The 18,250-nt window shown below is 42.9% G+C and overlaps 2 protein-coding genes across 3 annotated transcripts in view; both read left to right on the top strand.

Annotated features, from left to right (window-relative positions):
• Positions 1-1,422: 1,422 nt before the first annotated feature.
• On the top strand, positions 1,423-10,461 carry tbr1b (T-box brain transcription factor 1b). Its single transcript, XM_017692168.2, has 6 exons — positions 1,423-2,351; positions 3,198-3,352; positions 4,179-4,300; positions 5,195-5,353; positions 5,443-5,504; positions 6,593-10,461. The coding sequence occupies exons 1-6, from the start codon at positions 1,624-1,626 to the stop codon at positions 7,506-7,508; spliced, it is 2,142 nt and encodes a 713-aa protein (XP_017547657.1). The 5' UTR covers positions 1,423-1,623; the 3' UTR covers positions 7,509-10,461.
• Positions 10,462-15,565: 5,104 nt separating this feature from the next.
• Positions 15,566-18,250, top strand: part of slc4a10b (solute carrier family 4 member 10b) — a 67,140-nt gene continuing 64,455 nt past the window's right edge. Inside the window, exon 1 of one of the 2 annotated variants that reach the window (XM_017692253.2) lies at positions 15,566-15,729. In XM_017692253.2, the coding sequence (XP_017547742.1) occupies positions 15,682-15,729 (48 nt within the window). In that variant the 5' untranslated portion in view covers positions 15,566-15,681. The remainder of the gene's footprint in view (positions 15,730-18,250) is intronic. The other variant, XM_017692255.2, reaches the window with a different exon arrangement.

The following is an 18,250-nucleotide window of genomic DNA, read 5'->3' as shown; positions in this document are numbered from 1 at the left end:
GATTTAGTGAGGGGGGTACTGTGCCATACAGGCAACCCTGCGAAGAGTCCTGCTGGAAGTGGCAATGAACCGGGGCCACTCGTTAACTAAAACTTTCCAAACAGCGCGCGGAATGTTTAGCTACTCGGCTTGATATGAATACACTAAAATATTCGGAGGATTTTTTAATAAAAACATTTAAAACTCATGCTTCTTTTCCGTTTTTCGTTAGCACGAGTTAGCCCGGTGTCTGTAATAAGACTGCAGCAGGAAGTGTTCTGATAATCATTTACTGGACGTTATTTGGCGGCATTATTGGATCATTAGAGTTTATAAACTCGGGACAGCGCTAAAGCCGGCACTGGTCCGTGGTCAGCCATCAGGAAGCCATCAGCACCTTCTCTTTGGCCAACAGCAGAATGAATCGCTCATTAGACATAAAGAGATTCGGACAGTGCAGGAGACCTAATAAAAACCCCATCAAAACTACTAATAAAATAAAAATAAAGCTAATAATAAAAAGGAAGAAAAGAAAAGAAACACACTTGAAAGCTGTTTTACGAATTTTTGTGCAATAATAATAATAATCATCATCATAAAGTATAGGTAATATTATTATTATTATTATTATTAATAATAATAATAATAATAATAATAATAATAATAATAATAATAATAATAAGAAGAAGAAGAAGGAAAATAATAATAAAGCTGCCGTGTTAAATGAAGGGGACGCATGTCCATGGTGGTTTGGCGCTAGTGAGGAGCGAACTAAGTCTTCTTGTTCTGGAGAATAAGACTGGCTGTGCTGAGTGCACTGAGGAGCTCGTGCTGAGCGCTCTGATTTCTGTCCTCCACTTCCATTCATTATTGATTTGTGCTGGGACTGGTAAACAGGTATTGAGAGGAATCCCATGATTTCACGCCCTATCACAAACATCTGAAGAGATGAGGCGCATTCCTGTCATCTTACCTGTCTGAATAATGAATCTTCGTTTCTGCAGTAAACACTCTTTGTTACTCCTGCCACATGAATAGGTAAACACAGCAGCTCTGCAGGCCTGCTCTCTCAATCAGAGCGACTCAGGGTGGCGTTATGAGCCGATTAAGTCTCATAGTTCCTGTCTGGTGCTCCGGGTGTTTTTGCAGTAGCTAAAATTACCCCTCTCCCAGTTTTCACAGGTTTTAGTGTACAAACACGAGCGGCCGCAGGAAGCTCGCGCGCCGTGGCGGGAAGGGCCCGCTTGATTATCCTAATTAAGTTCTGTCTAATTAAATTACCGTCACGCGCTAACCAATAGCAAGAGCTCCTTCATTAACCATGCACGAGCCCTGCTTGAGCACGAGAGGCGCCGTCAACCGGCTGATTTAGCTTTCTCTCTCTCTCTCTCTCTCTCTGGCTCTCTGGCTCTCTCTATCTTTCTATCTAACTCTCTCACTCGCTCTCTCGTGCGCGCGCAAAAAGCAGCTAGCTCAAAGCTGGCGCGCGCGCACGCGCGTCTTAATTGCAATTGCCATTTGTGTGTGTGTGTGTGTGTGTGTGTGTGTGTGTGTGTGTGTGTGTGTGTGTGTGTGTGTGTGTGGGTCTGTGTTGTTTTCATTTTTTTGGGGAAAAAAAAAATTATTGTTCACGTTTCTCGAGCCATGCAGCTCGAGCAGTGCCTCTCACCGGCGCTTGCGCTTTCCGACAAGTGCTCGCACGTGGGCAGCGGCTGCCGCGCGAGCTCGCGAGGGTCCGATCTCGCGCATGCCATGATTACGCGCGCCGGCGACGGCGGCGACCTGGAGAGAAGGAGTTCACCTGTGAAAAAAAACTGCAGCGGGATGACGAATGAGTCCGAGGTGGACGCCTTCGCGGACTCTAAGGGCCCGGCAGGGGCCGCCCAGAGCGCCAAACTCTCTCCTGCCCTCGACGGCGCGCCCGACATTCGCCACACCTTCGATGGCTGCGCGGCAGAGCGCTGCCTCGCGCCTCCTCCGTCCAGCCACGCGCCACCGCCGCCGCCACCACCACCACCGCCGCCGCTCTCCGCGAGCCCTACGCCCATGTTCCCGTACGCGAGCCAGCACGGCGCGGCGCACGCCGCCTTCTCCATCGCCAGCCCGAGCCGCTACATGGCGCACCACCCGGTGATCGCCAACGGTGCCTACAACGGCCTGCTGAGCGGTGCGTCCCCGCAGGGCTACGCGGGCGCCGGCTACCCGTACGCGCAGCAGTACGGCCACGCGTACCAGGGCGCGCACTTCTACCAGTTCCCGTCCGCTCAGGCGGGTCTGGTCCCGGGCAAGGCGCAGGTGTACCTGTGCAACCGCGCGCTTTGGCTCAAATTCCACCGACACCAGACCGAAATGATCATCACCAAGCAGGGCCGGTACGTATAGCAGCACCTTCACGAGGCTTTACGGGAGGAACGAGCGCGTCTGGATTACGTCCTAAATCGCATTTTTCATCTTCTGCTTCTGCTTCTTCGTCCTTTTTGTTAAATTACATCCTAAATATTTATAGATTTATAAATTTAAGTTTTACGTTCGATCGAAGTTGAACTTGCATTCTCGTTTCAAATAATGATTCTAAAACCTTTTTACTTAAATACACATTTTTGGGTGCATTTTCTTCCACAGTGTCCGTTTTTAAAAACACAAACCAAACAACTTCTTGGTTACATCCAATAATCCAGAATACTGGATTCATTTTTTTGGATATTTTCGCTGAAGATGAGCAATTCTTTAAGATGTTTTTGAAGCGTGTTTTAAACTGATTTATGTCTGTGGGATCTAAGTTAACACCGCTGCTACTGAATTGGAAGTACCTCTCGTGCTTTGGGCAACGGACCACATTTTTTGATTGTATTATTTTTTGCACAACCTTTAAAGAATTTTCGTTCATTTTGTTTCGGGCTATTATGTAAAGTTATTTAATGTAACGTGCTCCTGTGCTCTGTATTCAGGAGCTACACGGCTATGTATTTAATACGTAAATTTCCATCAGTGGGCGTTTTAATCTCACGTTCGTCGGTGCAAAGCAATAAACACCGAACTGACTTTTAATACATTTTTTCACTCTTTTTATTTCACCTTCTTGAGGTTCACAGATGTGCAGATCTATGTTCTCGGGTTGAGCTCAGTTCGTATGTACCTGACTGTGAAGAGAGAAGCGAGCAGTGTTTAAATGGCTGAAGTGCTCAGTGTGTCTAATGCGTGTTCTGCTCTGTTTCCAGGCGGATGTTTCCTTTTCTGAGCTTTAACATATCAGGTCTGGACCCGACTGCCCACTACAATATTTTTGTGGATGTGATCCTGGCTGACCCGAACCACTGGCGCTTTCAGGGGGGGAAATGGGTCCCGTGCGGCAAAGCGGACACCAATGTGACAGGTAATCAATATAATAATAATGACAATATCAATAATAATAATGATAATGAAGATAATAATAATAACAACAATCATTTATTTTTGTAAACATAAAAACAAAGATGAATATGGAGACAAATGAGGACTTAAATAACAGGTTTAGTATTGAATAAATAGGGATAGTAAGATAATGAATCATAAGCAGGGAGCTGTACAATGCAGAGAAAACAACGCTGTTTATTTCTTTATTTCTTTATTTATTTCTTTATTTATTTTTGCTTCTTAATACAGAAATAAACACTATGGACGGTTTGTTGAACAAAGACATTATTATTATTATTATTATTATTATTATTATTATGTTTGCTCATGTGCGTTGATATTTCTAGTATAATTTAATCTTAGATGTCATTTTTCTTTTGCTTCTCACGCTCGTCAGTGCATAAACACCAAACTGACCTTTAATTAATTTTTCAATTCTTTTCCTTTCACATAACGCGCGCGCACAGAGACTCAGCGCTGCTCTGTTTCTAATGTTTATTGATTTGTTTTATTCGTGTGCGCGAGCTCGAAGGTGTGCGTGCACGCGGAGTCAGTGCTGATGTATTTATAAAATAATTGTAGATTTTCTGTGTATGAACAGAGTGGAGATGTACACAGACTGACATATATAATACGATGTCTTATGTTTTCTCATGTACAGTACACATGCACACAGACCCACGTGTTTCCGCACTTACATGGCCTTACATGCACAAATGTTCTACTTGTAGGGGATCAGGGTGTAGATGACTCAGTGCTCATGTATCTGTGTTATAGTTATATGTAATGTGTGTGTGTGTTTGTAGGGAACAGAGTGTACATGCACCCGGACTCTCCCAACACTGGAGCGCACTGGATGCGGCAGGAGATTTCATTCGGAAAACTCAAACTAACCAACAACAAGGGAGCGACCAACAACACGGGACAGGTGAGCAGATCAGCCCTCATTCACACAAACAAAAACACAAACAGAGCGAATCAAATAAACAAAAGCTCTGCTGCGTTTATCAGCAGCAATACTACACTGAAAAACAATGCCTTGAATTGACATCATTAAAAAGTGTGAAATTGTTGGATTTGTATGACATGAACACAATTAATGACAAAAACAAGTCAGTTTGAAGGAAACAATTGTGTTAATGTAACACATTTTCTCTGTGTGCGACAACTTCACACAAAATCACAGACATTTTTACCCAGTAAAGTCCATATCTGAGGTGTCACGTCTTTTGGTCTGTGTGTTTGGTCTGTATGAGCTTAACTGAGCTAAAAATGACTTTTTGTCAATTCGTTTCTCGCATTGAATTCAATTTTGGGTCAAATGTGACTTTTAGTCACTTTTTGTCACATTTTAACATGGAAAATCCTAGTTTTATTGTGACTAAAATGGTGGCAAGCATGTAAAAAAAGTGCTCGCTGAGAAACGTTGATCCAAAGTAGAACTAAACAAACTATTTTTTAGAGAATTCAAAACAAATTTATCTGGCATTTCTCATTATAATATTAAAATGAAATAAAAGGAAGAAAAAGCAAAAACAAAACAAAAAAACAAACAAACAAAAAGACAAAAAAACAAAAACAACAACAACAAAAAAACAAATCTGGCAATAATCTCAGTGCTTGCATTAACCTGTGTTTTTCCTCCATTATTATAAACAACACTGGTGAATCTAAAAGTGACAATAAAATGAGTCTTCATTTAATTTTGTGTTTATTTATTGCATTTTGTTAGATGCAGTCTATCTATTTCAGACGCACGATACTTTAGCATTGCAGTGTGCTGTTAGTTAGAGTGCTGTGTTGTTGGTGCGCGTTACTGCAGATGGTGGTGCTACAGTCTCTGCATAAGTACCAGCCCAGACTGCACGTGGTGCAGGTGAACGAAGACGGAACCGAGGACACGAGCCAACCGGGCCGCGTGCAAACCTTCACCTTTCCCGAGACCCAGTTCATCGCGGTCACGGCCTACCAGAACACAGACGTAAGATCCGCAGATGAGTGCAGATCATTAACACAGCGCGCGCCAAAGAGTGGAGCTCTCATCACTCTCTCTCTTTCTCTCCTTCACAGATCACACAGCTGAAAATCGATCATAATCCGTTTGCTAAAGGATTCCGGGACAACTACGACACGTAAGACTGGACTGTTTTATTACTAGCTTATTTATTTTAGCGTGTTAAGTTTAATCGCTTCGCTCGGTTCTTCAGACACTTCAATATTTATTCCTCGGTGGTGAAGCTGAATGTAGCTTCTCTTTAGGCATCACTGCAGAGCTGTGAGCGCCAGCAGATCGCCAGCTGGTTTCTGACTATAATGCGAGAATAATGAAGCTGCTGCTCAATGACAGTCTCCATTCCTCTCCACCCCTCAGACAGAGCTGTGTGTGGAGATGGAGTTCATTTACCTTAAAACGAATTCAACAGGTGTCAGAAATCTTAGACTATACACCAAATCTTACATTCTACACACACACACACACACACACACACACACACACACACACACACACACACACACACATATATATATATATATATATATATATATATATATATATATATATACATATAAAATCCATATTTTCAATATTTACTATAGCCTATAGTTATCTGATATTGTCCGTTTCATCCATTGCGTTGGTAAAACACATTAGCACGGGCATTTGCATCATTCCGCCCAGTGTGTTGCGGTGGATTCGGGTTTCATTTTAATCTACTTTTCATTCCATTTACCACTAAATTGTAAAAACACTGTTACATTATTAGACTTATTTAGCTTATCACATTTCTCAAGTATCCCAATAAAACGAGTGTTTTAAAGAGCTCCGTATCTGATCGGCCAGAATACCTGAATCCACAACCATATATGAAACATGCTTTAACTAATCAATATAATATTAGATATAATGTAAGAATAAAAACCACGAAAATCATTTAGACAGATACATTCCGCGCGCGCAGCCTGTCTGCTATTCTTAAAGCCAGTTGGCTCAGTGCTCTGCCCTGTCCCTCCTTCACATGTGTGCGAAATGACACGAGTTAACCTCCCCGACGTTTCTTCATTTTCAATAATAATACTAACAACAACAACAATAATAATAATAATAAATTATATTAATGGCCTTGATTATTTTTTTTCTTAAGCCTGTCTCTTCATGTCCACTCTCCATCTCTCTCCCTCTCTATCTCTCTCCCGACCTCCTCCTCCTTTCTTCCTCCAGTGTCTACACAGGTTGCGACATCGACCGGTTAACGCCGTCCCCGGGCGCGTCCCCGCGCTCGCAGCTCGTGCCCGGCGCCAGATACGCGGTGGCGGGCTCCTTCCTGCAGGAGCAGTTCGTGGGCTCGTACGCGGCGGCCAAGTCGCGCTTCCACGCGGGCGCAGGCGGCGCTGCTGGCGCGGATCGCGGCGTGCCACTCGCCAACAGCCTGTTGTCGCCGCAGCCAAGCGACGAAGCCGCGGTGGGCTCCCCGCAGCGCTGGTTCGTCGCCCCGGCCAACAACCACCGCCTGGACTTCGCCGCCGCCTCGGCGTACGACGCCGCGGCCGCCGCCGCCGCCGCTGATCTGGCCGGCAACGCGGCCACGCTGCTGTCGTACGCGGCCGCCGGGGTCAAGCCGCTTCCGCTGGGCGCCGCGGCGGGCTGCTCCAACCGCGCTCTCGGCTACTACGGCGAGGCGCCTGCGTGGGGCGCGCGCACCCCGCCCCAGTACTGCGGCGGCGGCACGGCCGGCATGGGCGCCACGTCAGTGGGCTCCACGGCGGGCACCGCCGCCAAGCCGGGCTCCGTGCTGTCGTGCTGGGGCAGAGCCGGCGCCTCCGGATACCTGCTCGGGCTCGACGACAGTGACGGCGCGGCGGCGCCCGACAGGTCCCCCCTGGGCGCTACGGACGAGGCCAGCAAGGCCAAGGAGCTGTCCGAGGCCGCGTGGATCGAACCGCCCTCCTCCATCAAGTCCATCGACTCGAGCGACTCGGGCATCTTCGAGCAGGCCAAGCGCAGGAGGATGTCACCTTCGGCCACGCCGCTGTCCGAGACGTCGTCGCCGTTAAAGGCCGAGATCCTGGCGCCCAGGGAGTGCGAGAAAACTTGCCCCAAGGACATGGGCTACTACAGCTTCTACCCTCACACCTAGGGCCCCTCTCTGAGGAGCCCCGCCAATATTTACCCGTCTACTCACATTTTAACCTAGGCTCATTATTTATTCTGTTTATTTACGTGTCTATCGTTTATATATCTAGTTTTACCAACCTGTCCTTACTGTTTCCTGTAGACATAAGGCTCGCGCTCTTTTTGAATCCTTATCAAAGGTTTATAAAAAAGACCTCGTTGGCGTTGATGGCCATGTAACTAAATAATGTACATACCTATCTAGACATCTCATTAACAGTTGATGGACAGCATGGAAGAGAACAGAAAGACTAGAGTCGTTGTGCTCTTAGAGCCTGTTTCAAGCAGCCGTAATGTTAGAGGAGAAGTTGGTGAAGCCCAGCGTGGTTTTTAATCCCACACAAGACTGTACTGCGGCCCGACCACCAAACTTTGGCTAGTGAGTGGAGTAGAGAGCAAACGGACCATTGCTCAGTATTGCTGTTGCTTCGTAGCCTCGCCATGTCTCTTTGGGAAATCTATTAGTCTGTAGTTTCATTGTTGCTCTTAACGTTCATCATTTTGTAGGCTGTACTTTGTTGTAACGCTGTTGGTAGGCCATTCATCAGTAAATAAGAGAGAAAAAAATGCTAAATAACTCTAAAGATTGAAGGCCTTGGTGTTCTGAGGCCAGCATTCACTGGTTTGTACAGGGCAGGCATCATTTTCCATACACCCCTCCACTGTGTTACCATCAATGACGTTTTTGTGATTTAATGGGCGTTTTGTTCCACATACCAGCATCAAGTCCATTAGGCCTGCTGAAAAGCTGATGTAATTGTGGTGTGCTTCTTTGCAATAAATATGAAGAGAATATGAACCTCTTGACAAAATACCCTGCAGGAGACTTCAAATCAAGGTTTCCTATGTGTTCAAATCAACTGTAGGTCATTTATTTGAACAGTTCGTCCAAATTGACGTCAGTATGTCGTCCATCCTGAGACATATTTGGTCAGCCACGTTTTTTCATGTAGGAATTCAGTGTTACGGGTTGTAAGAAACTCACGTATGTTACAGATGAGGCAGGCAGATTAAGGCCTGTTGGAGGCCTGCAGTTTCACCTGCACTGATGCTGGATCATCTGCACAGTTGAGCTTTTGTGTTCTGATGATTTTCCTCTGGGATTGATTCATGCACCTGTATAGCAGCTCTGCTGTGCCTCTGTAGGCCTATTAAGGACGTGCAAGTCTCACCGTCACAGTCACACTCTTCGAGAAGATGGAGCAAAAGGAAGCGCATTTCGTTTCTGTGGGCTGGTTTACAGTAATGATGTTGCTCAGGTCGTTTTATAACCTCGTTTGAGAAGTTCATCTGATTAGATTCATTAAATAATTAGACTTAAGATACATTCATCGAGTGAACAGTAAACTATTATTAACAATAGGCTATATTTCATGGCAGACCTGTAGGCAACAACGGTCTGTCCGTCTCTAATGTGGCCTGTGAGGGCGGCAGTGGTGCTGTAATCATAGCAGTCTGATTGGAACTAAACTCTGTGCGGCTAAATGCGTTGGTTATGCTATCAGTCAGGCGTGCTTTGGTTTTCGTGCTGTGGTCATCAAATGTGCTCAGTTTTTACTGCGGACAGCCCTTGTGGCAGCATGCTGTGTAGTGGCGAGGCTTTACGATGCTGCCACCCTGTGGCAGAACAATGTGGTGTCTTAATGGATTTGGCAAAACCTCCACCGACAATCCGCTTCACAGAGATAATAAGGCTAGTTACTGATATTTTGAAGAAGAGTTTCAGAGTCTGGCGTCTGCCAGTAATCGTTTTCATCGCGCTCTTCAGAGGAACGTTCATAAGAATCCAACCTCGATTGCTTGAGCTTTACATCGTAGCCACCAGAGGGCGACAGCATCGTTTCTTTCAGAGCAAGAGCTCCAGATGTAGCCTACTGAGCTTCATATGTAGCCCACTGTCTCAAAGGCTAAGACTGGAGTCTGTCCACTCTACAGCCTAATGTCCTAATGCTGAATACAAGGCATTAGTCCGGCCAGCATTTTCAGTGATCCAATAGTGCACAGTGATCCAAATATAGGCAAACTGATATCATAACTGACCAAAGGAAAACATGTCCACCTCCAAACTAGCAACTAAGGTAAAACCGTGTTTAACTTTTAAGGTGAGTCAAAGTAAAGAGGTCTTTATTCCAAATGATAGAGCACTTGTGTTGGTCCATTCATCATGAAATTTTCACACAATGTAAAGGATGGCTGCTGATGCAGAAAAATAAAAATGAACAAAAATGGAGACTTTTTTTTTAACAGGGATGATATACGTAAACATATCTCCATCTCCGTTTAAGAATACCATATCAAGCAATAGCTAAACTTGGTCCCTGAGACATTAGATGGAACAAACAGTGAACAAAAATATACTTCAGCCCTTACATTCATTAGTTTATATCTGAAAGGCATAATTTAATCCATTAAATCGGACTTCAGTGGATGATTACAGTTTTCTCTGACCACTGAAAAGTCTCCTTATTACACCATTACTGTCAGTTGTTGAGCACTGTGTTGTCCTGACGTTGGTTGAGATTTTCATTAAACATTGAATAAAAGTGATGGAAATAGGCCAGAGTAGCTAGGGGCACTACTACATCCATCTAAGACATCTCCCTCAGAGTGAGCTAAATGTTTCTCCTCAAAAAACTTTTTTTCAGAGATTTTTTTGAGCTTTGATAAGGGTATGAAATGACCACCCATAGGCTTCCACAGTGCACAGACGTACCTCTAATTTTGTGTTCAAAGTGATCCTGTACAGTTGCATGCCAACAACAGTTCAACATCACATCCTTGGGCTATTGTGTGAATTATAAAAGGGTTTTTAATGTTTTCATTTTCATAAAAAAAAAAAAAAATTACTTATTATCCTAATAGCTGCTGTTCTAGCTGCACTTGCTTCAGTTAGTTGTGTTCCTATACTGAAGAGGAAGGAAAGTGGAAATCAATGACGCATATGAAATGCATCCCACAACATTTGAATGAAATAGTCCCGGGCGAGTAATAAACTCATGTGTCCTTTACTTTATCAGGTTTTTTCCCTAAGATAAAAATAAAAGCACAACTGTAGCAAGACAGCGCGCTACTCTATTCTATATTAGATTTTCTAAAAACAGATTTGTTGTGTTGTATGCCCAGTGGAAGCTTGTGGGTAGCTTAAGGGTTACTTTTGTATCATATCTTATTTTAAAAGCAAACACACACAAAACTTTTTGAAGACTTTGAAACTGGAAAATCTTATTATTGCCATCATCATTATTATTATTATTGATTAAGTGACTGATTGATTGGAGAAAAAAAATGACTTGCTTTGCTCTTATTTGCTCTTACTTAATACTTACAGCAGACAAGCCCGTATATATCAATGAGTCTTTCTTACAGGCCTACTGTATGAAATGAGAAAATTAGATTTGTAGTGAATCGTCAGTCACAAAGGCAGACCTTTATTTTCACCTTTCACTCATTGTCAACACACAAAAGAAGCTGTAAGCTTTCTCTTTGCAAACCGATGGCTAATGAAAACAGGCAGTTACAGTTGGCAGTTTTGCATGTAGTATTATCTTGTATGTCATAATGTATAAATCTTTGGATCTAGAATTTTTGTTTTGTTTAAAGCCCCCAAATAGGATGACTTTTATAACTAAATTAGGTGTACGTGTAAAATGCTTGATGTCAGCTTCTGTAATCTATGTACATGTAATTCATATAGCTCATGTCAATAAACCAAGTCTACAGTGAAAGAAAATGGGAGGAAAATCAGTTTCAGAAAACTTTTTATTTGTACAGTTCACAGTAGATGGATCTTTTTTTCTGGATCAGGGTTCTTCAGCTCTGGACCTGGAGGGATGATGCCCAGGACTAATTGCTGACTTGCTTGCTTAAACACACCTGATTCAATTGATCTGTTAATTTCCAGGTTTAGTGGGTGTGTCTGAGCAAAGAAATCACCAAACTGTGCTGAAACTGAAGAATAGCCTAGATGCTGTATTATTTTCCAAAAGGCATTGATTTAAGTATTTATTAACAACCATCTTAAGAGCTCCTGACTGTAAAACCCTCTTTAAACTTAAAGCAATACTCCAGTGTTTTCCGATCTAATCTCTATCCTCTTAATTTGCATCATCATACAGATCAATTACCATGGACAATAATGTGACTCTGCTGCTTAGGAAAGAACTGAAAACTCCTTCACTTGAAAGTTCATTATAATAGAAGCTATTTGGTAGTTGCAAAATGTTTGAAATACATCCCAATAGGACAGGTATTTGAAACTACAACCAATACAATCTAACAATATATGTCTTACACTGTAAAAAAGTAAAGTAACATGCATATTAACTATTTTTATTTAACCTGAATAAATGCTTTGAATGAATGATTTTTTCAATCAATGTAATCTTTTAGTTAAATGAACTAGTTCAATTGCCTGTTACCACATGAAGGATTTTTTTGAGTGATCAAAGCTGTTCTTCCAATGTTTTATTCCACTTTTGAACACTAAAGTGATACAATAAACAAGCAATTCCGGATATAATCATTTTCCCTACGGCTTTGTGGTATGCATGCACAATCAGGTGGAGCCTGTTAAAATTCATCTGGAAAACTATTTAATAAACACATTTTATAGGCTTTACAAGCAATTTAACGTGCAAATATGGTTGAATGAAGGATTAACCAAAGCACTGTGTAAAAGTTGTAGGCACCTGAGAAAATCACATTTAAAAAGCTATTTATCTGGGCATTAAGTGTCTGTTTGCCCAAACGACTAATATTAGAATTATTATAAATAACATTAATAATACAAGTATTGATTTTATGTCTGTCAAAGTGTTTATTTAAACCACTTCCAAACTTCTCCTCATGGCAGCCCTGTATTATTTGCAGTCATCATCCAATACGTGGTTTGGCTAAACTTGTGTTCTTTCAAACAGCTCATATCAATCACTGTAATATGGTGTTGTTTTTATAGTTACTGCAGAGATAAATGGGTTTAAACTATTTGCTTAGGTGCCTAAGATTTTTTTGTACAGTACTGTATGTGCTCCACCTAAACATCTACTGATGGAATTCTGCAACTGCCCAGTGGCTTCTATAGTAACTGTGTTTTGAGTCGACAGGTTTTCTGTTCTTTTCTAAGTATGAAATTAGTGTCTGTAATAACTAACTGCATTCTCCAGATGTGGTAGATAGTGAGTAAGTTGAAAATGCTGGTGTGTTTCTTTAAACTGAGTTATAATCCTACCTTAATTTCAGTTTAGATCTGAACCTTGGCTGGGTTTTAATGGATGTTGCATAATACAGCTCTTGGGGACCACCTATTCAGACCTTCCCAGCTCCTCTCTGAGATATATCTCAAATTAACAAAACAAATATGGTATGAATCTTTGCTTATCCATTCAATTTGCTATGAGACATGTGAGAAACATCTACTGATTAAAGGTTGAAGAAAGGTCCTGGCTGGGACCTCAGATGTAGCCTGCAGTTTCAGCCATGAGCCAACCAGAGGACCTGTGGGAACATGTGCAACAGTACAAGCTTACTATAGACTTCAGAGTGGTGTTACCTTAAATGCTGAATATAGGCATGTAGGATAGGCACAATGTTTTAATGGTCCTTTTTAATACCTGACTGGTTATGTTAGCCCTATTTTCATAACAGAGTGGGAGGCCAAACAGTTCACCTTTTTTGGTTTTCTAACATATTCTATCACTGACATTCACTTACTGAGCATGCTATTGCTGAACATCTCCCTGCATCTATACTCAGTGCCCAATTTAGAAGTTCTACTTACCATATAGATGCACTTTGCAGGTGTTGGTCCCCTTTCACCCTGTTCTTCAATGATTCACACCCGCTCAAGACCACCACAGAGCAGATATTATTTGGGTGGTGAATCATTCTTAGCACTGCAGTGACACTGATGTGGTTGTGGTGTGTTAGTGTGTGTTGCAATGGTATGACTGGATCAGACACAGCAGTGCTGCTGGAGGTTTTAAACACCTCAGTGACGTTGATGGACTGAGAATAGCCTACCAAGCAAAACTCTACTGCCAACACCATCATGTGGACAGCATCCTGTGACCACTGATGAATGACTAAAGAACGACCAACATAAACTGTGCACCAATACATGAGCTGTCTCTGACTTCATCTACAAGGCGGACCAATAAGGTAGGTGTGTCTAATAGGGGGAACAGTGTTTAAAAATTCCAGCAGCACTGCTGTGTCTGGCCCACTTGTACCAGAGCAACATACACTAACACACCGTGTCACTGTCACTGCAGTGCTGAGAAGGATCCACCATGCAAAAAACACCTGCTCTGTGGTGGTCCTATGGGGGTAATGACCATTGAAGAACAAGCTGAAAGGGGGTAAACAATTCAGGGAAACAAATGTACTACAACCTGTAATTGTACAACTATAAAGTGTCCCTTTATGGTAAGTGGAGCTGGTGAAATGGACAATAAGTGTAAGAAGATGTTCCTAATAAAGTGCCCAGTAAATGTACTGAAAGATGCAACTTCAAAAAGGGAAAATATAGATAAATATAGTATAAAAATGTTGTTCCCTCTTTGTGGTTGGCATAGAATAGTGGGGAACATTGCTACCCTCCACACAGCAGGCTGGGGTTTGATTCCCGGCCTGGGTAACCACACCTTGCTTATAAGAGACCTTGTTCACCTACATCTGTAACATGATTAAATTGCAGGCCGTCAAAAGTGCCTGCCAAATGCCTTAACTTTCTTAAGACTTAACTGTCTCAGGATGAGAGGTGGGGTCATGGTAACTTTCTGACAAGCCAAATCAAGAGCTCACACTTTGGTTATCCCTGTAACAGAATGTCACGGTCTGGACAAACCCAACAAATAACACCGGGGCCCTTATTCACAAAGGTTCTTAGAGCAGGAGTGCTGATTTAGAATGAGACTTATGTGTTATTTAAGATGATCTTACTGACAGGAACAGATCCTAGATCAGCACTCCTACTCTGTTATGCCTCGTGAATGCTGGCCCTGGATTTTTAACAAGAGTAAAATAACACTTGTAACAGGCTCAGTTTCTAAACATCTGTGACGCTGTCTATAGGTATAAAACAGAGTTTCTTATCCACTGTGCTGTGGGCCTCTGGAAAGCAACCTCTGGTGATCCTCAGGCCTATACTGAGAAGGAGACAGTGGTCCAAAGTGTGGTACTTTGTAATGAATATCAGTGAAAAAAATATTAATACAATGAATACAAGTCATGCAACAGTGGTGCTTTATCTGTTTTTAGCTGCTCTGCTAGAAATTAAAAAAATGCCCCAAAGTTTAAACCATCCATTTGCGAGTGAAAAAATGGCTTAATTTGCCATCGTTCTGCCTGATTTCAAGTAGAAAACAAGCTTATATATCCATAATCTATATATATTTAATGACCAGTGATGCACATGGCATGTTGTGGCACCCAAAAGTCACTGAGTTGAATATATAAGTAAAAAGGTTTTTTGTTGTTTTCCTGTGGGCCTTTATTCCTTCTGGTGATAAACAGGTGGACCTTATACCCATGGGAAAGCCTGAAAACCCCTGCCTTAAAAAAACTGTTCAATGAGTCAAACGATTCTCTCACATTCAGTTACACTTTTATACTGAAGAGCAGCAACTGTGCTGAGGAAGCATATTCCATTCATGTGCAACTGACTGACACATATTAATCACAAACCATTTTCCCAGTGTCGTTTAAAACCTTACAGCATCACCTAATATAGAGCCAGAATACTAGCTATCAGAACTAAACATGGCTTTTCTAGCAATGCACCACCAGAAATAATTGCGACAGCACTGACTTTTCTAGAAGTACAGTAATTAGCAGTAGTTCACACATTGAAGTGGCAGCACAAATACACTGCAAACATCAGCCACAAATAAAACCACATCATAATCTAAATGGTGCGTTGGTGACTGTATTAAACGCGTCACGGAGGGAGAGGGAGAGAGAGAGGGAGAGAGAGAGACCTACACTCCTATAGTAATAGTATTAGGGTCTGCCCGACTACTTTGCTAAGCATGTGACCAGTGCGTGTGTGTGAGGAGCTGAGAGAGAGGCAACCAGAGCAGCCCGCAGCACACACACTCACCTCTACACACACCGCTCTGCTCCACCAGTGACCAAGAAAGATGGATATTAAGGACCAAGGCGCCCAAATGGAGCCTCTCCTGCCCACGGTAAGACGTGTTTTCTCTTATCGTGCATGAAACGCTCCTCATCCGACATCATTACTGCATTAACCACGGTGAGAACGCCGCTAGGACGAGGCTGAACTTGGCTGCTTAATCGAATTTTCCGTTCCACCTTAAATGGTGCAGCGGTTACATTCAGGCACCTACCGGCGTTTAAGGTGGAACGGAAAATTCGATTACATATCCGAAGACTAGAGGATATGAAGCCAATTTCAGCCTCGTGCAGCTAGGCTAAGCAGTGTTGGGTCTTTTACACCGCCATATGCGCTTTTTCAGTTAGGAGACGAGACGTTGTGTGTGTTTGCTCCAGGCACCGGTATGAAGCTCGCTCCTCATCGTCGCAGCACTGTATGACTAAACGCTGCGGTTTTAGCTTCAATATTAGCGTATACAGCGTTACGGCGATGACTAACCTAACCCTCGGAGAAGCTACAGCATGTGTTCGCACCAGCAACAGTCGTGTTACCTGCTGGATGTTCGCGATGTGTGTCACGCAGGATGATCATAAGTTGATTTGCACCTCTACGCCATCTGCGAGAAACTACGTTGGACACCGTCTTTCACTGCCTACTGATCTGTTACTGTCTCTGTTTTGCAACGAAACAGCCAGGTAGCCCTCTCCAGTCTGTAGCTCTAAAATAGCACTAACCACAGTACACTTGCATGTGCACAAAGCAGACCAAGTGTTCTGACAGATGCTGTTGTAATCTCAAGACTGCATAGATGAAGCACCGTCCCAGGGCTTTATATATGGTTCAGTGTTGTTAGATGGCCAACTACCATAACGAGCACAACAATTACTGTGATGGAATAGCTGCTACTTTAGTATAATCTCTAGAAAAAGAGTGGGCTGAGCCCCACTGCCCACAGTAGCCTACATTCAAAGCTACACCTGGCTTGTGCAATTTCATAAATGCTAGTTCTTGTGGTAAAGAACAATGCAGGCTCAACCACCAAGAGTCTGGAACAAACACGCATGTGTCTCCAGTACCCTATGATGGGAAGTGTGTGGAGAAGGTCATCTTCAGTAATGGCCTTGGAGATGGAAGTCATTAGCCCAAAGCAACAGAAACACATACTTGGATTTGGACTAGGACCACTGATCTAACTTAATTTCTCACCTGTTTATAAGATCCAAGTCCTCAAAACAGGTCCCAGATCAACACCCTAGAGAATCATGTTGAGTAGCAGTCAGGCCCTTTTTTTTGTGCTCATTTGTACATGTCAGGACTGAGTGATTGCCTTTGCTCTCAGTGAAGATGGATGGCAGAACAGACAAGGCAAGATTTCAGGCCTTTCCAGCAAAGTGAGGTTAGATAATTTACCAGCACATCAGTTAGCAAAGGTGCTATATTGATTTTGTAAGTCTTAGTATTGTGCATTTCTGCGATTGTGACTGGAGTTGATTGCCTGCGTTGGTTAAAAATCATTGGTCATCCACGATACTTACTACAATTGAGTGATTAGAATTGAATTTGTTTAAGCCCAGAAAACTGGCAAGTCAGCTCAACATTTAGTGATCAATATGTAAGATGTATGAGAAAGACTGCTTAACATGTTCACAATGTTATATTCCATTTTGTGAACCCTGAGCTGGACCTAAGCTATAATCATCATCATCATCAGTTAGCAGAGCAATGTGGCTAGTGGGTGAGAGCTCCTGCTGTGTGTTAAGCCACATTACACATGGCTCCCACTCAGTCAACCTGAGTACTGAGTGCAGGAGATTGGGGAGTGTTTGTGCAGAGGCGGAAGGAGAGCACCACTTTACCAAAATGCCAGATGAAAGTATGAATATCTTTTTTATGACATTCAAGCACAAACCCCCTGCGCTAATCACTTCCGAGCAGATTTGTTTTCATTATCCATGGGCAGTTGACAGAAAAGCAGCTTTGGTGCGACCCTAAAAAAAACAGTCCTCTGCTGGGCCTTTCGTGCCCTCGCTGGCATAAGGGGTGATATTGCTCTGATCTGGTGCTTAATGCAGAGTCATCCTAATGTGACAATCTCTTCGCTGGATCTTAGCTTTAGTTCTACACTCACCATTTAGTTTGTAAAAAGCACCTATGCTTCATTTGCTGGCCACTTTAGGCTCACCTATCTCATTGGTCCACTGATTAGATGTACACTTATAGACTGTAGACTTTTGTCAGCCACCTTCTGACCACATGAGCATTGTTGACCAGTTGTTGTTTGAGTGGTGGACCATTCTTAGTAAATATGACCTGGAAGTGAGATTGAAGTATATCTGATGCTACTATCAGTGTTTCTGGCACAGCATTATTTCCACTAAAAATATCTAACCGGTCATACCTCTGTGATCAGATCATTGATCACTGATCATTGATGAGGGACTGAAAGATGACTAAGACAAATTGTGCATGGCAAAGGGTGGGCTACAGTCTGTAACTGTAGATAAGCAAGGTGAAGCTATGAGATTGTTATTATTAAGCGCCATCTAGTTGATTCCGATGCCTAATGACCATATGGATAGCGTTTCTCTAGA

The sequence above is a fragment of the Pygocentrus nattereri genome, chromosome 6 (assembly GCF_015220715.1).
Source record: "Pygocentrus nattereri isolate fPygNat1 chromosome 6, fPygNat1.pri, whole genome shotgun sequence".
Taxonomy (NCBI): Eukaryota; Metazoa; Chordata; class Actinopteri; order Characiformes; family Serrasalmidae; genus Pygocentrus; species Pygocentrus nattereri.
Note: the sequence above shows the minus strand (reverse complement) of the source record. Positions and strands in the feature narration are given on the sequence as shown.